Source organism: Giraffa tippelskirchi, chromosome 3 (assembly GCF_054371585.1).
Source record: "Giraffa tippelskirchi isolate mGirTip1 chromosome 3, T2T-mGirTip1v1.2.pri, whole genome shotgun sequence".
NCBI lineage: Eukaryota > Metazoa > Chordata > Mammalia > Artiodactyla > Giraffidae > Giraffa > Giraffa tippelskirchi.
In genome coordinates this window covers 1,527,159-1,543,495 of record NC_137277.1, presented here as the reverse complement: position 1 = coordinate 1,543,495, position 16,337 = coordinate 1,527,159, and the positions used below count along the sequence as shown (strand labels likewise).

General features: G+C 56.3%; 1 protein-coding gene and 1 long non-coding RNA gene across 3 annotated transcripts in view; one reads left to right on the top strand and one right to left on the bottom strand.

Annotated features, from left to right (window-relative positions):
- The window catches only part of RGS9 (regulator of G protein signaling 9), a 52,803-nt gene extending 36,809 nt beyond the window's left edge, over positions 1 to 15,994 (top strand). For both annotated transcript variants that reach the window (XM_081580799.1, XM_081580798.1), the window contains exons 14-19: positions 1,286 to 1,373; positions 1,947 to 2,085; positions 3,265 to 3,350; positions 5,419 to 5,536; positions 12,813 to 13,261; positions 15,558 to 15,994. In XM_081580799.1, coding sequence (XP_081436925.1) covers positions 1,286 to 1,373; positions 1,947 to 2,085; positions 3,265 to 3,350; positions 5,419 to 5,536; positions 12,813 to 13,261; positions 15,558 to 15,708 — 1,031 coding nt within the window. In that variant the 3' untranslated portion in view covers positions 15,709 to 15,994. The remainder of the gene's footprint in view (positions 1 to 1,285; positions 1,374 to 1,946; positions 2,086 to 3,264; positions 3,351 to 5,418; positions 5,537 to 12,812; positions 13,262 to 15,557) is intronic.
- Positions 9,055 to 15,039, bottom strand: LOC145542293 (uncharacterized). Its single transcript, XR_014079751.1, has 3 exons — positions 14,959 to 15,039; positions 11,306 to 11,424; positions 9,055 to 10,982 (listed from the first exon to the last, which is right to left on the bottom strand). It is a non-coding gene; the product is annotated as an uncharacterized LOC145542293 (long non-coding RNA).
- Positions 15,995 to 16,337: the final 343 nt, after the last annotated feature.

The window sequence follows — 16,337 nt, the reverse complement described above, 5'->3', positions numbered from 1 at the left end:
GAACATTTGGGTTGTTTCCACCTTTTGACTTGTGTGAACAATTGTGCATTTAATTTTACTCCTATGCAGTGAACCATCTTTTGCTGTGAGCAGGGTGGTCTCCAGGGCCGTGGCTGTAAGGCCAGTGGCTGTCACTCAAGAGCATCCCGGCCTGTTTGCCCCTGCGGGTGGTCTTGGCCCTAAGGACTCCCTGGATTTTATGCGAAAGAGGAAGGGTCTCTACAGAATTAGGGGACAGAGTCAACTCACTTAGGCTCGTACAGCCTTCTCTGGTCTGAAACGCCCAGGAGACTTCCAGAGAGCATGGACATGGAGCACAGTGATGGTGTGTACATTTCCCCACATGGTGGTGGTCCGTGATTCACTCCCCACATGCAGGCACACACAGACACATGCACACACGTGTCCACACACACCTGCACACACCACACACACGCATGCACATATGTGTGCAGTCATGTACACACACCATGCACACACACAGGCACAACTACTCACACACATGTCCAAACGCATACACACATGCACACACTGTACACACGATAGTCACATGCATGCACACGTGCCTGCACACATCATACACAGACACATGCATGCACATATGTGTGAAAACATGTACACACACCATGCACACAGACACAAGCACACACGTGTCCACACACAGGCACACATGCACACACGTGTACAAGACATCATACACACAGACACATGCACACACACAGGCACACTTGTGTACACACACACACAGGCTCTTGCTTTTCCAGTGCTCTGACCACCTTCTCTCAGGTGAAGCTGCCACCTGGGGTGAGGTACCAGGTGTTCACACTCCTGGGTGCAGGGGCACCAGTTAGAGAGCGTCAAGCTGGAAGGACACAGGAGGGGGGCACCTGGCTTTCCTTCTGGGCCCAGAAGGGCAGGGTCTCCGGTTCAGGTGGCCCTGTGTTTAGTCCCCCGCGGCCAGGCCTTCCCCGAGAGTCAGTCCTCAGGATCGCGGCTTCAGCAGCCTATCTGTGAGGGTCTCTGGCGGGAACACGCCCTGCAGGGGCTCTCAGAGGCGGGGTCTCTGTGCACCAAGGAGGCACCGTCGTGCGCTCCCTGGGTTCATGCCCTCTCCCGTGCCCTGGACGGAGCGCCCCCAGGAGCCTGTGGTCCCACCTCCACCCCCGCTCTCGCAGCCCAGGGCGGGATGCATGCCCGCTGACCGTGTCTCTTCTTTCCCTCCCTCCGCCTCCCATCCGGGCTCCTGTCCGGCTGTCCATGGCGTCTACCCCTCTGCCCCTTGCAGGGGAGAACCTGGGCTTCTGGGAAGCCTGTGAGGACCTGAAGTACGGCGATCAGTCCAAGGTCAAGGAGAAGGCGGAGGAGATTTACAAGTGAGCATGAGCCGCGGGTGCAGAGCCCCCCCGCTGGGCTGGCCCTGCCCTGCGCTTGAGGTCAGACTGGACGGCGGCCCCGCACGCCTCGTGTCATCAGTGCACCTCGTGTGTGGACGCCTCACCCCTGCTCTGGGGGGCTGGGGTCACCCCACCCGCTGTGTGCTCTCTAAGAGGTTGGGAATTCCAAAGTTAAGCACATTTCACATTCCCAGTGCTGGCAGGGAAGTCTTCCTGCTTCTAGGAAATGTTGCTTGACAACCCGTTCAGATGCTTTAGAGTATCCTGGAAAAGGACCCCTTACACCCCGGAGTGGGGGTGGGGGTGAGTCACGTCTGCCAGCCTCTGTCTCCCGAGCAGCTGAGAAGGTTCTATTCACTGGCTTGGTTTGGCTACTTTCTTTTTAAATTTTAAATTTAGTTTTGGCCACACGACACGGCCTGTAGGATCTTAATTCCCTGACCAGGGATGGAATTCACACCCCCTGCAGTAGAAGTAGGGAGTCTTCACCACTGGACCACCGGGGAATTCCTGGTCTGGCTACTTTTGCTGACATTCTCCTCCCGGTCTCAGGCTGTTCCTGGCCCCCGGGGCGAGACGGTGGATAAACATAGACGGCAAGACCATGGACATCACGGTCAAGGGGCTGAAGCACCCCCACCGCTACGTGCTGGACGCGGCGCAGACCCACATCTACATGCTCATGAAGAAGGTAAGCAGGGCCGGCCGAGCGTGAGCCCGAAAGCCCTCCCGTCCCAGGGTACCCGGATGCGGGGGGAGGGGCAGTGTGTGGTCACGGCTGGAAGGCCTCCCCTCCCGGGGTACCCGGATGCGGGGGGAGGGTGTGTGTGTGGTCGTGGCCTTGCTGCTGTTGGGTGCAGAGCTGTCAGCTGTGTCTTCCACCTGCCGCAGGGCTGGCCCCTCCCTGCGCTCCCGAGCCCCCTGGCCAGGGAGGAGCAGCTGCTGAGGCTGAAGTCTTCTCAGGGCTTCTGGCTCTGCAGTTGAAGGGCTGTCCTGACATAGTAACTGCACCAACTTACATTCCCACCGCCCATGCGGGAGGGTTCTCGTCTCTCCACATCCTCTCCAGCGTTTTTCGCTTGCAGACTTTTTCATGATGGCCCTTCTGACCGGTGTGAAGTGGCACCTCGTTGGGGTTTTGCTTTGCATCGCTCTGATAATAGTGGTTGAGCATCTTTTCCTGTGAGTGTTTGGCTTTCTGTACGTTAGTTCTGCCCACAGTTCTCATGACTTTTGCTGTCACTACTTAGTCTTTAGAATGGTATCGTTTCAAGAAATTAAAATCAATTCCCCATTGATTGTTGAGAAATTCTCCCAGTTGTTGCTCTGGGATTTCTCCTGTATTTGTTGGGACTGAAGTTTGCAGTTGCTTTGGGTGAGGCAGCATTTAGGAAGTGACTTCTCTGAACCTGCCCAGGGTCCCAGGAAATAGACACAAAGGAGTCTGGGCTTCCTTGGTGGCTCAGACGGTAAAGAACCTGCCTGCAGTGCAGGAAACCCAGGTTTGATCCTTGGATCAGGAAGATCCCCTGGAGAAGGAAATGGCAACCCACTCTAGTATTCTTGCTTGGAGAATCCCATGGACGGAGGAGCCTGGCGGGCTATAGTCCATGGGGTCACAAAGAGTCAGATATGACTGAGCAACTCAGCACAGCACTGTAAGGGATCAGGGGAAATGGATGCTGCCAGCCTGGGGACCACACTTAAGAACCACAGCTTTAGATGCAGATCTGAATGCCTTGAGCACAAGGAAACAAATCCTCTCAACTCCCGTCTCGCTGCTGGGAGGAGGCTGGGAAAAAGGCAAGTGTATTCTTCTGACTGGACTCTTTCCTTCTCATAATTCTCGTTTTTCTCTTGTTCCTGCCAGGACTCTTATGCTCGCTACTTAAAATCCCCAATCTATAAGGAGATGCTGGCCAAAGCGATTGAACCCCAGGAAACTATGAAGAAAAGGCAAGTGGAATGGGCTGAAATCTCTCATGGGCTGCTGTTTTGTTTACAGGGAAAGGAGGATCTTTTTGAGCCAAATGGCTATTATCACGATATTTTCTGGATGAAAATATTGAGACTGGGAGGCATTCTTAGGGTCTGATCACCTCATTGGCTTCATCACGCTCTGAAAGCATGCTGGCGAGATGCACACAGTCATTACTGCCAGTCAGTTTTGCTTTCCTAACGCTGGTTTGAGAGAGTTTTGATTATCAAATGGAATAATGACCTTTATTACAGATGGAAGCATCGCGTTGGCCTTTTAATTGGCATACTTCTCCACTCCAAACTGGCGTTTAGGAATTAATTTAGCTACGTCCTGGTAATGTCCTTTGTGATGGCTCAAGACTGTGGAGACAGGGGCAGATTGCTCCCAGAGGAAAACACTAGACGTTCAGGGGAACGAACAGGGGAACTATTCTTGCTGACGACAGGGGACTGCCTTTCATCAAATCCCTCCGTTCCTTTATTCATTCTCACCTTCCTCGCTGGAGCTGCGAATGTCCGCCTGGCAGCCCTTGGGCAAAGGATAAAACGTTCTGAGGGGCAGTTTGAACTCTTTGGGGGCGAAAAAGAAAATGCTAGAGGGATTTAAGATTGAAAAGAGTAACCAAACAACAGCTTGAACAAAGATTTGGGACTTGGGCCGAGTTTTCCCAGCCCCAGGGCCTGTCCTCCCTGCCCATCCCCCTCCCGTAGATGTTTCCCATTTGTCAGCTCAGCCCCACGCCAGGCCCTTTTCCAGCATCGACAGTCAAGCCAAAGGAGGGGGTGGTTGGACCAGGACCTTTATCAGAGGAGCTTTAAAAGACCCCACGTTGATTTCATTTTTGAGGATAACGGCTTTGTTATGAAAAGGAGAGAAAGGAGGTCTTGGTGGTGCATTCTGCTAGGTTTACGGGGTAAGGACAGGAGTTCAGTGTCCCTGGGGACTTGAAAGTTCCTTCTTTAAGCCACAAGAAACGGCCACAATAGCTCCAGAAGTCCTGCCAGAAAGTAGTGAGGAAGGGAGGAGAGCGTCATGTGCCTCTGTCCAGATGTTTTTTAGGGTGGCACAGACCTGAGAAATCAGCTGGGCTCTCTTGTGGGGTGCGTGGGCGCTTGTCTGGGGTGGCGCCGGACCGCGGGGGCAGTGCTCGGCTTTAGGGCCGAGTACTGTGGTCTGGTGATGCTGTCGGCGCTCTGGGTAGTAAGCGCACCCACGGGGCCCGGGAAGCCCGGCCGGTAACTGTGTGGGGACGGCAGGGGTGTGAGTGTGTCCCGTGACTCTCGGGTGTGAGAGTGCACGAAACTGAAGTTTTCCAGAGCAAGCTAAGTGGAGCTGCAAGCAGGCAGGGCTGGGGGGACCGCGTCTCAGGCACGGCTCACAGGTAGGGCGTGGTTCCTCCCTGGGCAGATACTGAAGTCCCAGGGGTTACGTGCTCCCGAAGTTTGGAGAGGCCCTAGGTCTGAAGTCGCCCTTTGCGGCTGAAATGCTTCTTCTCCAAGCCTGCTCACCGTCGCCCCCGTCACACACCCTGAGCTGTGTCCTGGCGCCCGAGGTGATGGTGGACAGGGTGGTCTGGGCGATGCGTGGCTGGCGTTAGTGGAAGGGGCGGACGGGTCGGCGCATGCGCACAGGGCCTCCAGCGCATCCCCGCTCCTCGGGCCCCTTCCCCTTCCTCTGCAGGTCCAGCCTCGCTCTGCCATGGCCTCGCGCTTTCCTTCCTTCCCAAAACCTTGACTTTTGAAAACACACGCTCCAGTTCTCCCTGGGGGGCGAGAGCCCTTGGGCTCCCGGTACCCAGGCCCCCTTTCCCCCTTCTTTCCCGAAGAACCTCTAGGAAGCTAAGGGGACGCGTTGGTTTCCAGACACTACGGCGGGTGGTCTGTGCTCGGCGCTGCCCAGGCCCTTCTGGCGGCCTCGACGGCAGCCGGGCCTCACTCTGGGCCCATCCTCCCGCAGCTGGAGGATGAGGGGCCGCCAGAGGCCGGCCTCACCCGCCAGGTGTCCAGTGCTGCCCTCCGCCGACCACCCCCTCCTCCCTTCCAGCTCGAGCCTCCTGTTCATGCGGCGGCACCTGCGCTCCAGCCCCAGCCCCGTCATCCTCCGGCAGCTGGAAGAGGAAGCCAAGGCGCGGGAGGCGGCCACCACGGTGGACATCACCCAGGTCATGAGCAAGCTGGACCGCAGGAGCCAACTCAGAAAACAGCCGCCTCCCAAATAAATCCACAGTTGCTTCCTCCCGGGGTGGGGGAGGCAACTGCCTGGCCGGCCAGGGGAGGCAGGGCTGGAGGAGTCCTTTCCGCCTTCGTGGGGCGGTGGGCCGCTCGGGTTCACGCTGGTTGCTCAGACCCCCGTCCTGGGCTTTCCCTTCCCCCTCCAGCTCGCCAGGGGCCCGGGTGGGCAAAAGCAGGGGGTTGGGCACCTGACTCCATAGCTGTGACATCTGCTTGCTTCCCTCCGGAGCCCTTGGGGTGAGAGCCAGAGAGAAAAGCCGCCTCCTGAACCGCTATTGGCTTCGGGAAGTTCAGAAGGGCCCTCCCCACCCCTCCGCATAGTTCTTTCAGGCAGGTTCGTTGTTTCCAGTGGCTTCGTGAAGCTCCTTCTCCAGTCTCTCCAAGTTAGACTTTGTCTCTAAAGCAGTTGGAGACCCCTCCGCCCCGCCCGGCCCAAGCGGCTGCTGCAGGGTCCTCCTCCAACCAGCCCGGAGAAGCTCTGCCGACCCAGTCCTGTTGAGCCTGTGCTCAGTCCTGAGTTTTGAGGGCTGGTGGGATCTCTCCTTTGCTTTTGCCTCCTCGCCCCATTACACGATGCCAGGGGAATTAGTAGCGTGTAGGAATGAAGGACTCAGGCTGGAGGCCTCCGGATTGGTCCAGGTAACGCGGAGCATCTTTCTGGACAAAAGCTGAAGGTGCTGATGTCTTCATTTGTAGAAGGAGGGATGGTTGGAGGTCTGTGACGTTTTCAAAGTGAGTCAGGGTCAAAGATAGTTTTCTTCAGGTTATTTTATAGATGTTGATGCGTCCTTCTTTTGTAGCTTTAGATTAGGTGAGCCTGTGGCGGGGCAGTACTCTTTCTGTTTTTCCCAGTCAGAGACCAGTTTATACTCTGAAAAAGCAACTAGAGAGGTACTTTGTTCATCTCTCTGAAGAATGTTGGAGTCCTCCTATTGGGCGGGCGCACCTCAAGCAGAAATTTCAGGTGATGAACCTTTTGTAAACTGAGTGACATGAGAGGAGAGACAATACCTTACCATTTGGAGTCTAATGCTTTAGATCTAGTTAATTCTGCATAAAGGCATTGCGTGAATGGATGGATGGATGAATTGATGAATGGGTAGATGAATGAATGGGTGGGTGGATGGAAGGGTGGATGGATGGAAGGGTGGATGGATGGATGGGTGGATGGATGGATGGGTGGGTGGATGGATGGGTAGATGGATGGATGCGTGGATGGGTGGGTGGATGGATGGATGGAAGGGTGGATGGATGGATGGAAGGGTGGATGGATGGATGCGTGGATGGGTGGGTGGATGGATGGGTAGATGGATGCATGCATGAATGAATGGATGGATGGATGGGTGGAAGGGTGGATGGATGGATGCGTGGATGAATGGATGCGTGGATGGTGGGTGGATGGATGGGTAGATGGATGCATGCATGAATGAATGGATGGATGGATGGGTGGATGCCTGGATGGAAGCGTGCATGAATGAATGGATAGGTGGGTGGATGGATAAGTCGATGGATGAGTGGACAGAGCCTTGGGTTTGGAGAAGGCCTCCTAGGCTCTGGTCCTCATTCTCCCACTAGCCATATAGTCTTGAGCAAGTCTCTTTACCTCTATGCTTTGTGATTTGTGAACTGAGGCACTGGGGCCAGATCCATGCTTCTTAGACCAGACTTAGTGAATTCCAGGAGGATACCCAGCCTGGGGCATCAGTTTTACTGGGAGATTTGAAATGGGAGGAAAGATAGATAATTTTTAAAATTTCACATTAAAATAGTCATGAATATATTATGAATTAGACTGCAAGATGTATATGAATTTTTAAGATGAAATTTGAGACATCAAAGCCATCTCATGCCTGGCTGTGGCAGATTCAGGCTTTGCCCTCAGACTCCTGGGACAGCGTGGCTCCCCGGCTCTCCTGCTGTTTGTCCTACTTTCACAGGAAAGTTTGAGAAGCATGATCTGGAGGTATTTGCCACCCCTTCTGGTTACCCTCTGTGAGCTGAGGTTATGCACCCAGCAGAACGGTGGTGGCTGGTGGGAGTGTCGAAATGCACCTTGAATCTTCAGGTCATGTAGTATGTCTTGTTCATCTTTGACTCAACCATTCACCTGCCCACTCCTCACTGTGAGACGTGTCTGCTTCACACGACCCATCCTCCAGCAGAGTACCGGGTGCTCTGGGCCAGACACGTAGTAGGTCTGGCACAAATGCTGCTGGAAACCTTCTCATGTCAGGCACACAAGGACCCCACGATCCAAGGAGAGATGTAGGCATGTCAACAAAGTAGGTTATCATTCTCTATTGGACACGTGAGCTCCATCTGAAGGAAGGCAGATGACAAATGTCTTCACTTCTGGATGGCAGCAGTTACATTCCACACATGTTTTTTATTTATATTCTATTATTATTAAAGTAGAGTTAGGTTTCAGTATTATGTTGGTTTCAGGTGTACAGCACAGTAACTCAATATTTTTATAGATTATACTCCGTTTAAAGTTATTATAAAACGTTGGCTGTATTCCCAGTGCTGTACATTATACCCTGGTATCTTACTTATTTTATACCTAGTAGTTTGTACCTCTTAATCCACATCCACCAGTGGACTTTAAACACCTGCTTTGTGTGAGTGCCTGTGGCAGGGGCTCTGGCCCAGCTGCAAAAGTGGGCGAGGTGTTTCTGCCCTCATGGGGCTGACGAGGGTGCGAACAGCCACAACACAGGGCAGAATGCAGTCAAGGCTGAGTGGGCAACACGGACAACACGCCAGAAGAACACAGGGACGGGAGAACTGCCTGGCTTGGGAGTCGAGGGGTCCACTGGGAAATTCTCATGTTTGGCAGAAACCACAGGCCCCTCCCCAGGTTTGAGGTTTTGAAAGCATGTCTGCTTCTGGACTCCAGCCGTGGCCCCTGCCCCTGCCAATTTGTCTCTGTGCTTTCCTGGTAGCCCCACGGGGCCTCTTTGACTCTCAGATGGTATAAAAATAGTATTTATCTGGACAATATTGTTGCTACATTTAAATTGCTATCATACTCCTTATTATGCCCTGTACTTAGGCACCATCTCAATTCCGTTACTATCATACTTTAAGCAGTTGGAGTTTCTCTATCCATATCGAGTATATCTAATGTTGGAATATAAGTTGTGCTACAGAGTACCAGGGTTCTCTTTGTAGAATTTCAGTTTGAAGCTCGACTTTTAGAGAAAAGACTGCTTTTGTTGTGAGCGTTGAGTGGAAAAACAAGGGCTAGAGAGTCGGGTAGAGTGCTTTGGAAAATGCCTGGCGTAAGTGCTCAGTAGATGCTGGCCGCTGTGAGCAGCGTCACATCCATTATTACTGCCATCCTCACCGTCTGCACCAGCGTCCCCATCACCGCCACCATCACCGCCATCCCTAGAAGCTTCGTGCTTTTGAAGCGCCTGCTCCCTTGCATGTCACTGTTGCCCAGTACAGTGACTCACTATTCTTTATTATTTGGGGCATTTCATGAAGTGTATTTAAAGCCTTGTTGACCCAAACCATCTCACCTCTGTCCTCTCTGAGAATCTGGCTCTCCAGGACCGTTAGGAGATATTTGAGGGGAGGAGAGTGGGGCGTCGATGTCCTGTGGTCTGTCCGCAGCTCCTGGGAGAGGGCTGACCAGCAGCAGGCAGTGGCCAATCAGTCCGTGGGTCCTGAGTCTCGTTTATTCCAAGTGGGCAGGCTGGCGCTGGGTGGGGCGCAGGAGATGACCAATAGAAGAAACGGGGTGTTTGCCCGTGTGGATTTCCCTCCGCGGGTCGAACGTGCTCACTTGCTTTGGGGGACAGCAGAGACAGGGAGAACGAGAGGGGGCGGGAAAGGGGGCCTGGTGCAGAGCATGCAGCCCTGGAAGGTGGCCCCCTCCTCCCGCCTGCTCCCAGGAAGTGGCCGCAGGGTCTCCTCCAAACTCCCAGCTGGCTTCTCGACGGGACGTGAATCGCATCCCTGCACCATCTGCTTTGCCTTTCGTTAAAGCCTGAGCTCATGTTCTCATGTCAGCGGCCCGCTCCACACCATGCGCCTTCTCCCAGGAAAATAAATGCAGCACAAAAGAAGGCTGAGCTCTCCATCACTGCTTCTCTGTTGTGTCATTTCTCTGCTATGCGCCTTGCACGCGCCGCTTTGCCATTTCATGCCCGCGGTGGGTGTGGCCTGGGCTGCCGGGGCGGTGGCGAGGGGGGATCGTGGTGGGAGCGGGTGGAAGAGGCATCTTGCTCGAGTGTCCAGGGCCTGTTGGGCTGTGTCCAGGGCTGTTCACCCAGAAGGAAGGACCTTCTCAGACCAGGTGAGTGACGCAGGACGGGAGCCACTCTTTACCTGTCCCGTCGTTCATCCCGGGGAGCAGCAGGTGCTGGGGGTTGGAGGTGGGCTGGGGGAGAGCCCAGAGTTGGGTGGGGGTGCGTGTTGTCACATCCCCTGGGTCAAGCCCCCTCATCTCCGTGGGCCTCAGTGTTTTAGTCTGTGAAGTGGGGTCATAACAGGAGTTGATCACATGCTGAGTGAGTGAGGTTTAAGGTGATGCCCTGGGGCACGGGTGTCCCCAGTGAACTGGAGGGAGGAGAACCTTGCTGCCTTCTGTCTCTGAACAAAGCCTGGTCTCAGTTTGGCATTTTGGCCCAGCACCCCAAGTCCTGCCCAAACCTCGTAGGCAACAGGCTGGCAACGTGGATCAGTAGGCAAGCAAAGGCTTTGGGGGTTACACAGACCTGGGGTCGGAGTCTCATTTGGTCACTATATGAGTTAACAGTCACTGAGGGACAAATTCACACCAACGGCCACCATTTATTAGCTCGCAGTCAGCAAGGTGAGGCTTGGCAGGACTCTGTTCCGGGCACACAGTCAAGGTATCTCCGGGCTGTGTGAGTTCTTACTGGAGGCTCAGGAAGAGTCTGCTTCCAGGTTGTTGGAAGGATGCCGTTTCTTGTTGTAGGACCCAGGGCCCCATCTTTGGCTGGCTGCTCTCAGCTTCCAGAAGCTGCCCAAGCTCCTTGCCACCTGCTCCCCACCCTCATGATTTCAAACCACCATGGAGAACCCGGGCTCGTTGAATATCTATCCCGAGCCTCTCTGACTTCTGTCTCTGGCCTCCAGACTCAGGATTGAAGGGTTCAGGTGAAGAGCTCAGTGTCATCAGAACGATTCAGAGTCACCTATGTCGTATCCCACGGCCTGATCATGGGGGTGACTGCCCGGCACATTCACAGCTCACACCCATCCTGAGGTCTTGGTGGCCACCTTAAAGTTCTACGTTCCGCAGTCACTGGTTTGCAGTGGGAGCCTGGGGATGGTACCAAACCGCTCCAGTCCTCAACATTCTGGTCTCTGAAATGGGGCCGTTGTAGATTCGCAGGGTACCTGGCACAGAGTAGGTCTTCATAAACCTCAGGGCCATACTCCTGACAGTCATCTCTCAAACCCTTCACCAAGGCCAGTCATCCCTGCTGTTATCAGTGTTCCCTGCAGACTGTGTCCTGCGGGGGAGATGGGAGTCCCCGTAGGAGGCAGCGTTAGCAGCACCGGGCTCAGCTCCTCACATGACCTGGCTCTTGCAAAGCTGCGCTCTCGGTGTTTGTGAGGCTCTGCCTTGCCTGAAAGTCCCCCAACTTGGGTTCCCCTCCGGTGGGTCTGGGGTGAGTCTGGGGTCTGCATTTGTAATGGACACCCCGTGCGATGCTGACCTGTAAGTATCCACTGGGCATCACACATGTGAACTGTGGAGCCGGCGAGCTCTGTTGCAAAGCCTGCTGACAGCCCTTGTGTTCCTAGGCTTGGCTCCTGGAAGCCTTAGTTTTCTCATCTGTAAAATGGGCATAGTAAGTGTTAGCTGCTCTGGAGGTACCTGCAATAATTCACATAAAGTTCGCAGCCCAGAAACTCGAATTTCTAAGCTTCTCAAGCATGTTAACAATAATCACGACGGTGATTAGTAAGCATAATAACCCAGCGGCCCTGAGTCAGGGCCTTGGCTCTGGTTGGTCGGCCTGTCTGAGCAGTGGATCAGCATCGGCGGCTCCGAGCTGCTGTTTCAGAATCTTGCTTGAGCTTCAGGGAGCAGGTGGGAGAGAGTGGGAACCCCCTCCCCGCCCCCAGGGCAAAGCCACGGTGGTCTCTAGGCCTTGCTTTTCTTCTGAGGGCTGCTGGGGGCTCTGCCTGCCCGCCCCTCCCCCTTCAGGCTGGGGCCCGCTCACTCCTCTAGTGCATCGATGCCCGGAGCCGCCCTCCTTCGGCCCCAGGGGATGCCCAGGCCCCCGGGGCAGACACTCCCTCTCTGGCGGACATCCGTGCGGCTGTGACGGTTTCAAAGAGGGCTCGTGCTTCCCTGAGGTCAGTCCTCTCTTGGAGGCTGTGTTGGTCCAGCTCTCCCGGCACCGCCCAGGACGGGCCCAGCCCCCAGCCCCGTCCACACCGGGCTTCAAAGTGCTGCAAGGCCGCGGCGGCAGGCCCTGGGGGACACAAAGCCGGCGGGGGAGAGGTGAGACAAGCGAGCCTCCCTGCCCAGGACTTGATCCTGATGCCTGCATCTGCTCGCCGGAAGCTCTCAGGCTCCTTCAGCCGACCGCGCCCCCGGACCCCGCTCCTGCCCCGCTGGTCCGGGACCCAGGGCCAAGGCCGCCCAGGGCAGTTGCCTCAAGGAGCCTCCTTATCTGTGTTTCCAGGCTCCTCCTCCGCCGGGGGCCCAGGCCCCGTTGCGGTGCCCATGGGAGGCACAGGAGAGGGTGGCCGTGGACGTGTGTCGAGGTTCAGGACACGGCGGCTGGTCTCAGGCCTGGGAGGGTCAGCACAAGCTGGGGCTCCTTGTGCCACCTCCAGTGCTCTGGGAAAAGGGTTTTAAACACCTCAGACCTCAGGTGGCACCAAGGGCAGGGCAGGGACGGGCTAATGCTCGGTGGGTGGAGGCCGCGCTCGTGGAGTGGAGTGGATGGGCGAGGGGAAACCCCAGCCCGGCCAGCCTGGCATCCCAGGCCTGGAGGAGCCTCCAGCTGTGCCCTGGGGAGGCGGCCAGGGCTTGAGAAGGCCTGTGCGAGGCCGTGCCACCCTCTCACGGGGCTTGGGGCACCCCTCCCCGGCCCCCAGGGGGCAACCAGACAGGGCTTGGGCTCCAGCCTGGAAGGGGCTGAGTGGGCCGGGGCAGCCCGCGGCCGGGCCAGCCGGGCCCTCACTCCCCGTCTCTCTCCTTCTCTGCAGCCCGGCCAGCGCGTGGCCCCCAGCCCCCACCTGGCTGTGTATACCGGGACCTGCGCGCCCCCCTCGCCCTCCAGCCCCTTCCCCGCGAGTTGCCGCTCCCCCGGAAGACCCTTCCCCTCGCCCGGCCGCTTCATCCGGCGGCCCAGCAGCACCGTCTGCCCCTCACCCATCAGGGTGGCCCTGGAGGGCTCCCCGGGCTCCCAGCGGAAGCAGGAGGCCGACGTGTCGGGGGCCCTGGGCAGGGACTCCATGGACCAGCCCCAGCCCCGGGCCCAGCCTAAGGTGCGCGTGCACCTGTCCCTCAGCCGGTTCCTGAGACGGGGCTGTTTGGCATCCCCGGTCTTCGCCCGGCTATCCCCGAGGTGTCCAGCTGTGTCCCACGGCAAGGTGCAGCCCCTGGGGGATGCCAGCCGACAGCTATCACGACCGAGGTCCCGGAGAGCAGCCAAGTAAGGATGGAGGGGATGGTGTGTGTGTGTGCGCTACATGGGGAGTGTGTGTGCGCGCACATGGGGATTGTGTATGTGCACATGGGGAGTGTGTGTACACATGGAATTGTGTGTATGTGCAAATGGAGAGTGTGTGTGTGCACATGGGGATTGTGTGTGTGCACACTTGGATTGTGTGTGTGTGCACACGGGGATTATGTGTGTGCACACGGGATTTGTGTGTGCACATGCGATTGTGTGTGTGCACACGGAGAGTGTGTGTGTGCACACGGGGATTGTGTGTGTGCACATGGGGAGTGTGTGTGTGCACATGGGATTGTGTGTGTGCACATGGGGAGTGTGTGTGTGCACACGGGGATTGTGTGTGTGCACATGGGGAGTGTGTGTGTGCACATGGGATTGTGTGTGTGCACATGGGGAGTATGTGTGTGCGCACGGAGTGTGTGTGTGCACACGGAATTGTGTGTGTGCGCACACAGGGAGTGTGTGTGCACACATGGGATTGTGTGTGTGCACACATGGGATTGTGTGTGCGCGCACATGGGGAGTGTGTGTATGCACACGGAATTGTGTGTGTGCACACGGAGTGTGTGTGTGTGCACATGGGATTGTGTGTGTGTACATGGGGATTATGTGTGTGCACACGGGATTGTGTGTGTGCACATGGGATTGTGTGTGCGCACATGGGGATTGTGTGTGTGCACACGGAGATTATGTGTGTGTGCACACGGGATTGTATGTGTGCACATGGGGATTGCTGTGGGAATGTGTGTGTGTGCATGTGTGCACACGGGTGTCTGGTGAGGACCCAGGTTCTGTGGTCTGGGGTCTAGGGCCGGGGGTGCTGGGCAGACAGAGCGGGTAGAGTGCTGGGTGACAAGGAGGATTCTGGGAAAGCAGACCCCGTGGACAAACTTTTGGCCTCGGGAGCCTGTCCAGACTCAGCGCTGCCCTCTGCTGTCTTCCTGGGAGAAAGGAAAGTGAAGTGACGGGGAAGTAATTCAGTTCAGCCACACTCTTTTGACCCCTTGGACTCTCCAGGCCATGGGATTGTTTTTCTTTTCCGTCTTTCCCCCCTTTCTATTAACATGCTCTTCCAGGCTTCTCTGGTGGCTCAGTGGTAAAGAATCCACCCACAATGCAGGAGACCCAGGTTCGATCCCTGGAGGAGGGATCCAGTACTCCAGTACTCTTGTCTGGAGAATTCCATGGACAGAGGGGCCTGGGGGGCTACAGTCCATGGGGTCGCAAAGAGTCAGACCTGACTTAGCAACGAAACAACAACACAATCCTCTTCCACCCACCCTGCCCCACCTAAAACCTTGGCCTAATGAATTTGTTGCATTTTTAAAAGATCAGGAAATTTCAGTGGCAGTGGTGAGACCCACAGGTGGTGCTGGGCCCCGGCCCCTTCCCCTGCCTTGGGGGCCCTCCCCTCCCCCGCCCCCTCCTGCACCCATCTGCCCTTGGGGGGCACTCAGGGGGGCTACAGGGTGCTGACAGTGTGCAGCCTCCATTCAGGGCTCGCCCCTGTTATCTCCACTATGGGCGGCAAAGCAAGATGGACCTCTGAGAGCCCCCTGACCCGAGGCAGCTCTCTGGGTGAAGAACAGGGGCTCCAGGGTGCACTTCAGGGCTCCAGGATCCAGGGCAGGAAGAAGAGTTACGGACAATGCAACACAAAGACTCAGCCCCACCTTTGTTCGGTTTGCGGGGAGACAGCAGGGAGCAGCCCTCCACCCACCGCCACGCTCCTGTGTTTGGCCCCGCGTGGTCTTGGAGACGGAGGCTCCGTGCTGAGGTCTTAGGTTGCCATGGATACCCAACTCTCCAGCTTTGGCTGTGCGCTGTGCATCGGAAGGGGGGATCCAGGGGGAAAGAACTTGTCCGTTGATTCCTCCCGATGGGCTCTGCTGAAGGAATATTCTAGTTTGTGGCCACAGCAGGCTTGGGGCTTTTGAAAACCTCTGCTCAGTGGCCATCACTTCATTAGAAGGCAGTTTAAAAGGGCCGAGGCCTGGGTCCTGGTATGTTCTATAGGAACGTCTTGAATTCATCAAAACCGTAAAAACTGAAGCCCCTTGAAAAGGGAAATCAAGTGTTCCCTGAATTATCCTTCATTCAGCAGGAAAGCAGGGGCCTCCCTCCATCCCCAGGGAGAGGGGTCCCCCCCAGCCTCGCGCAGGCCGCCGCACACACAGCTTCCAGAAAGGGCCTGGGTCTGTGCCTCCTCTGGGGTCGGTTACCGGGTGTGTGACCTCCTCCCCACACACCTTCTCTGCTTGTGTGTCTGCAGCTTTTTCCAGATCAAGATGGACGTGCCCATGGGGAGCGGGGCCTGCCTGATGGACTCGGAGGACGTGGGCACCGGAGCACGCGGTGACCAGGCCACAGAAACGGAGGTCATCTGCCCCTGGGAGAGCCCGGCGGAGGGCCACGCTGGCTGAGCCTGGGGCCTCGGGCCAGGGGGTCGCTCCCACAGACTCGGCAGGAAGGGGCCGCGGGACACACTGGCTCTGGGACTAGAGTGCACGAAGCTCACACGTGGGGGGCCGGGGGGACAAGACGGGGGGCTCTGGAGACGAGCGTGCCAGGTGGGCGCCCCTGGCCAGCCCTTCCTTTGCCCCCACCTTTCCTCTTGTCATCAGAAGAAAGGCATGTGGACCAGAGGACTTGACTTGCTGCCTTAAAACCAATAAAAAGTTACCTTGTCAAAGTGTTTTTGGATTCGAATGCTAGTGTACATCTAGTTTTATTAGCTATCTATGACTTCTTGCCTGCTAAGTCCCTCCAGTCGTGTCCAACTGTTTAGCGACCCCATGGACTGTAGCCCCTCAGGCTCTTCTGTCCAGGGGATTCTCCCAGCAAGAATACTGGAGTGGGTTGCCATGCCCTCCTCCAGGGGATCTTCCTGATCCAGGGATCAAACCCTGGATCTCCTGCATCTTCTGCATCGGCAGGTGGGTTCTTTACCACTAGTGCCACCTGGGAAGCCCTTTATGAGATCTTATTTATGCGATAAACTCAGGTCTTGGTTTTCTGAACCAAGGGAACTGAATCACCTCCAAGAGCTCCC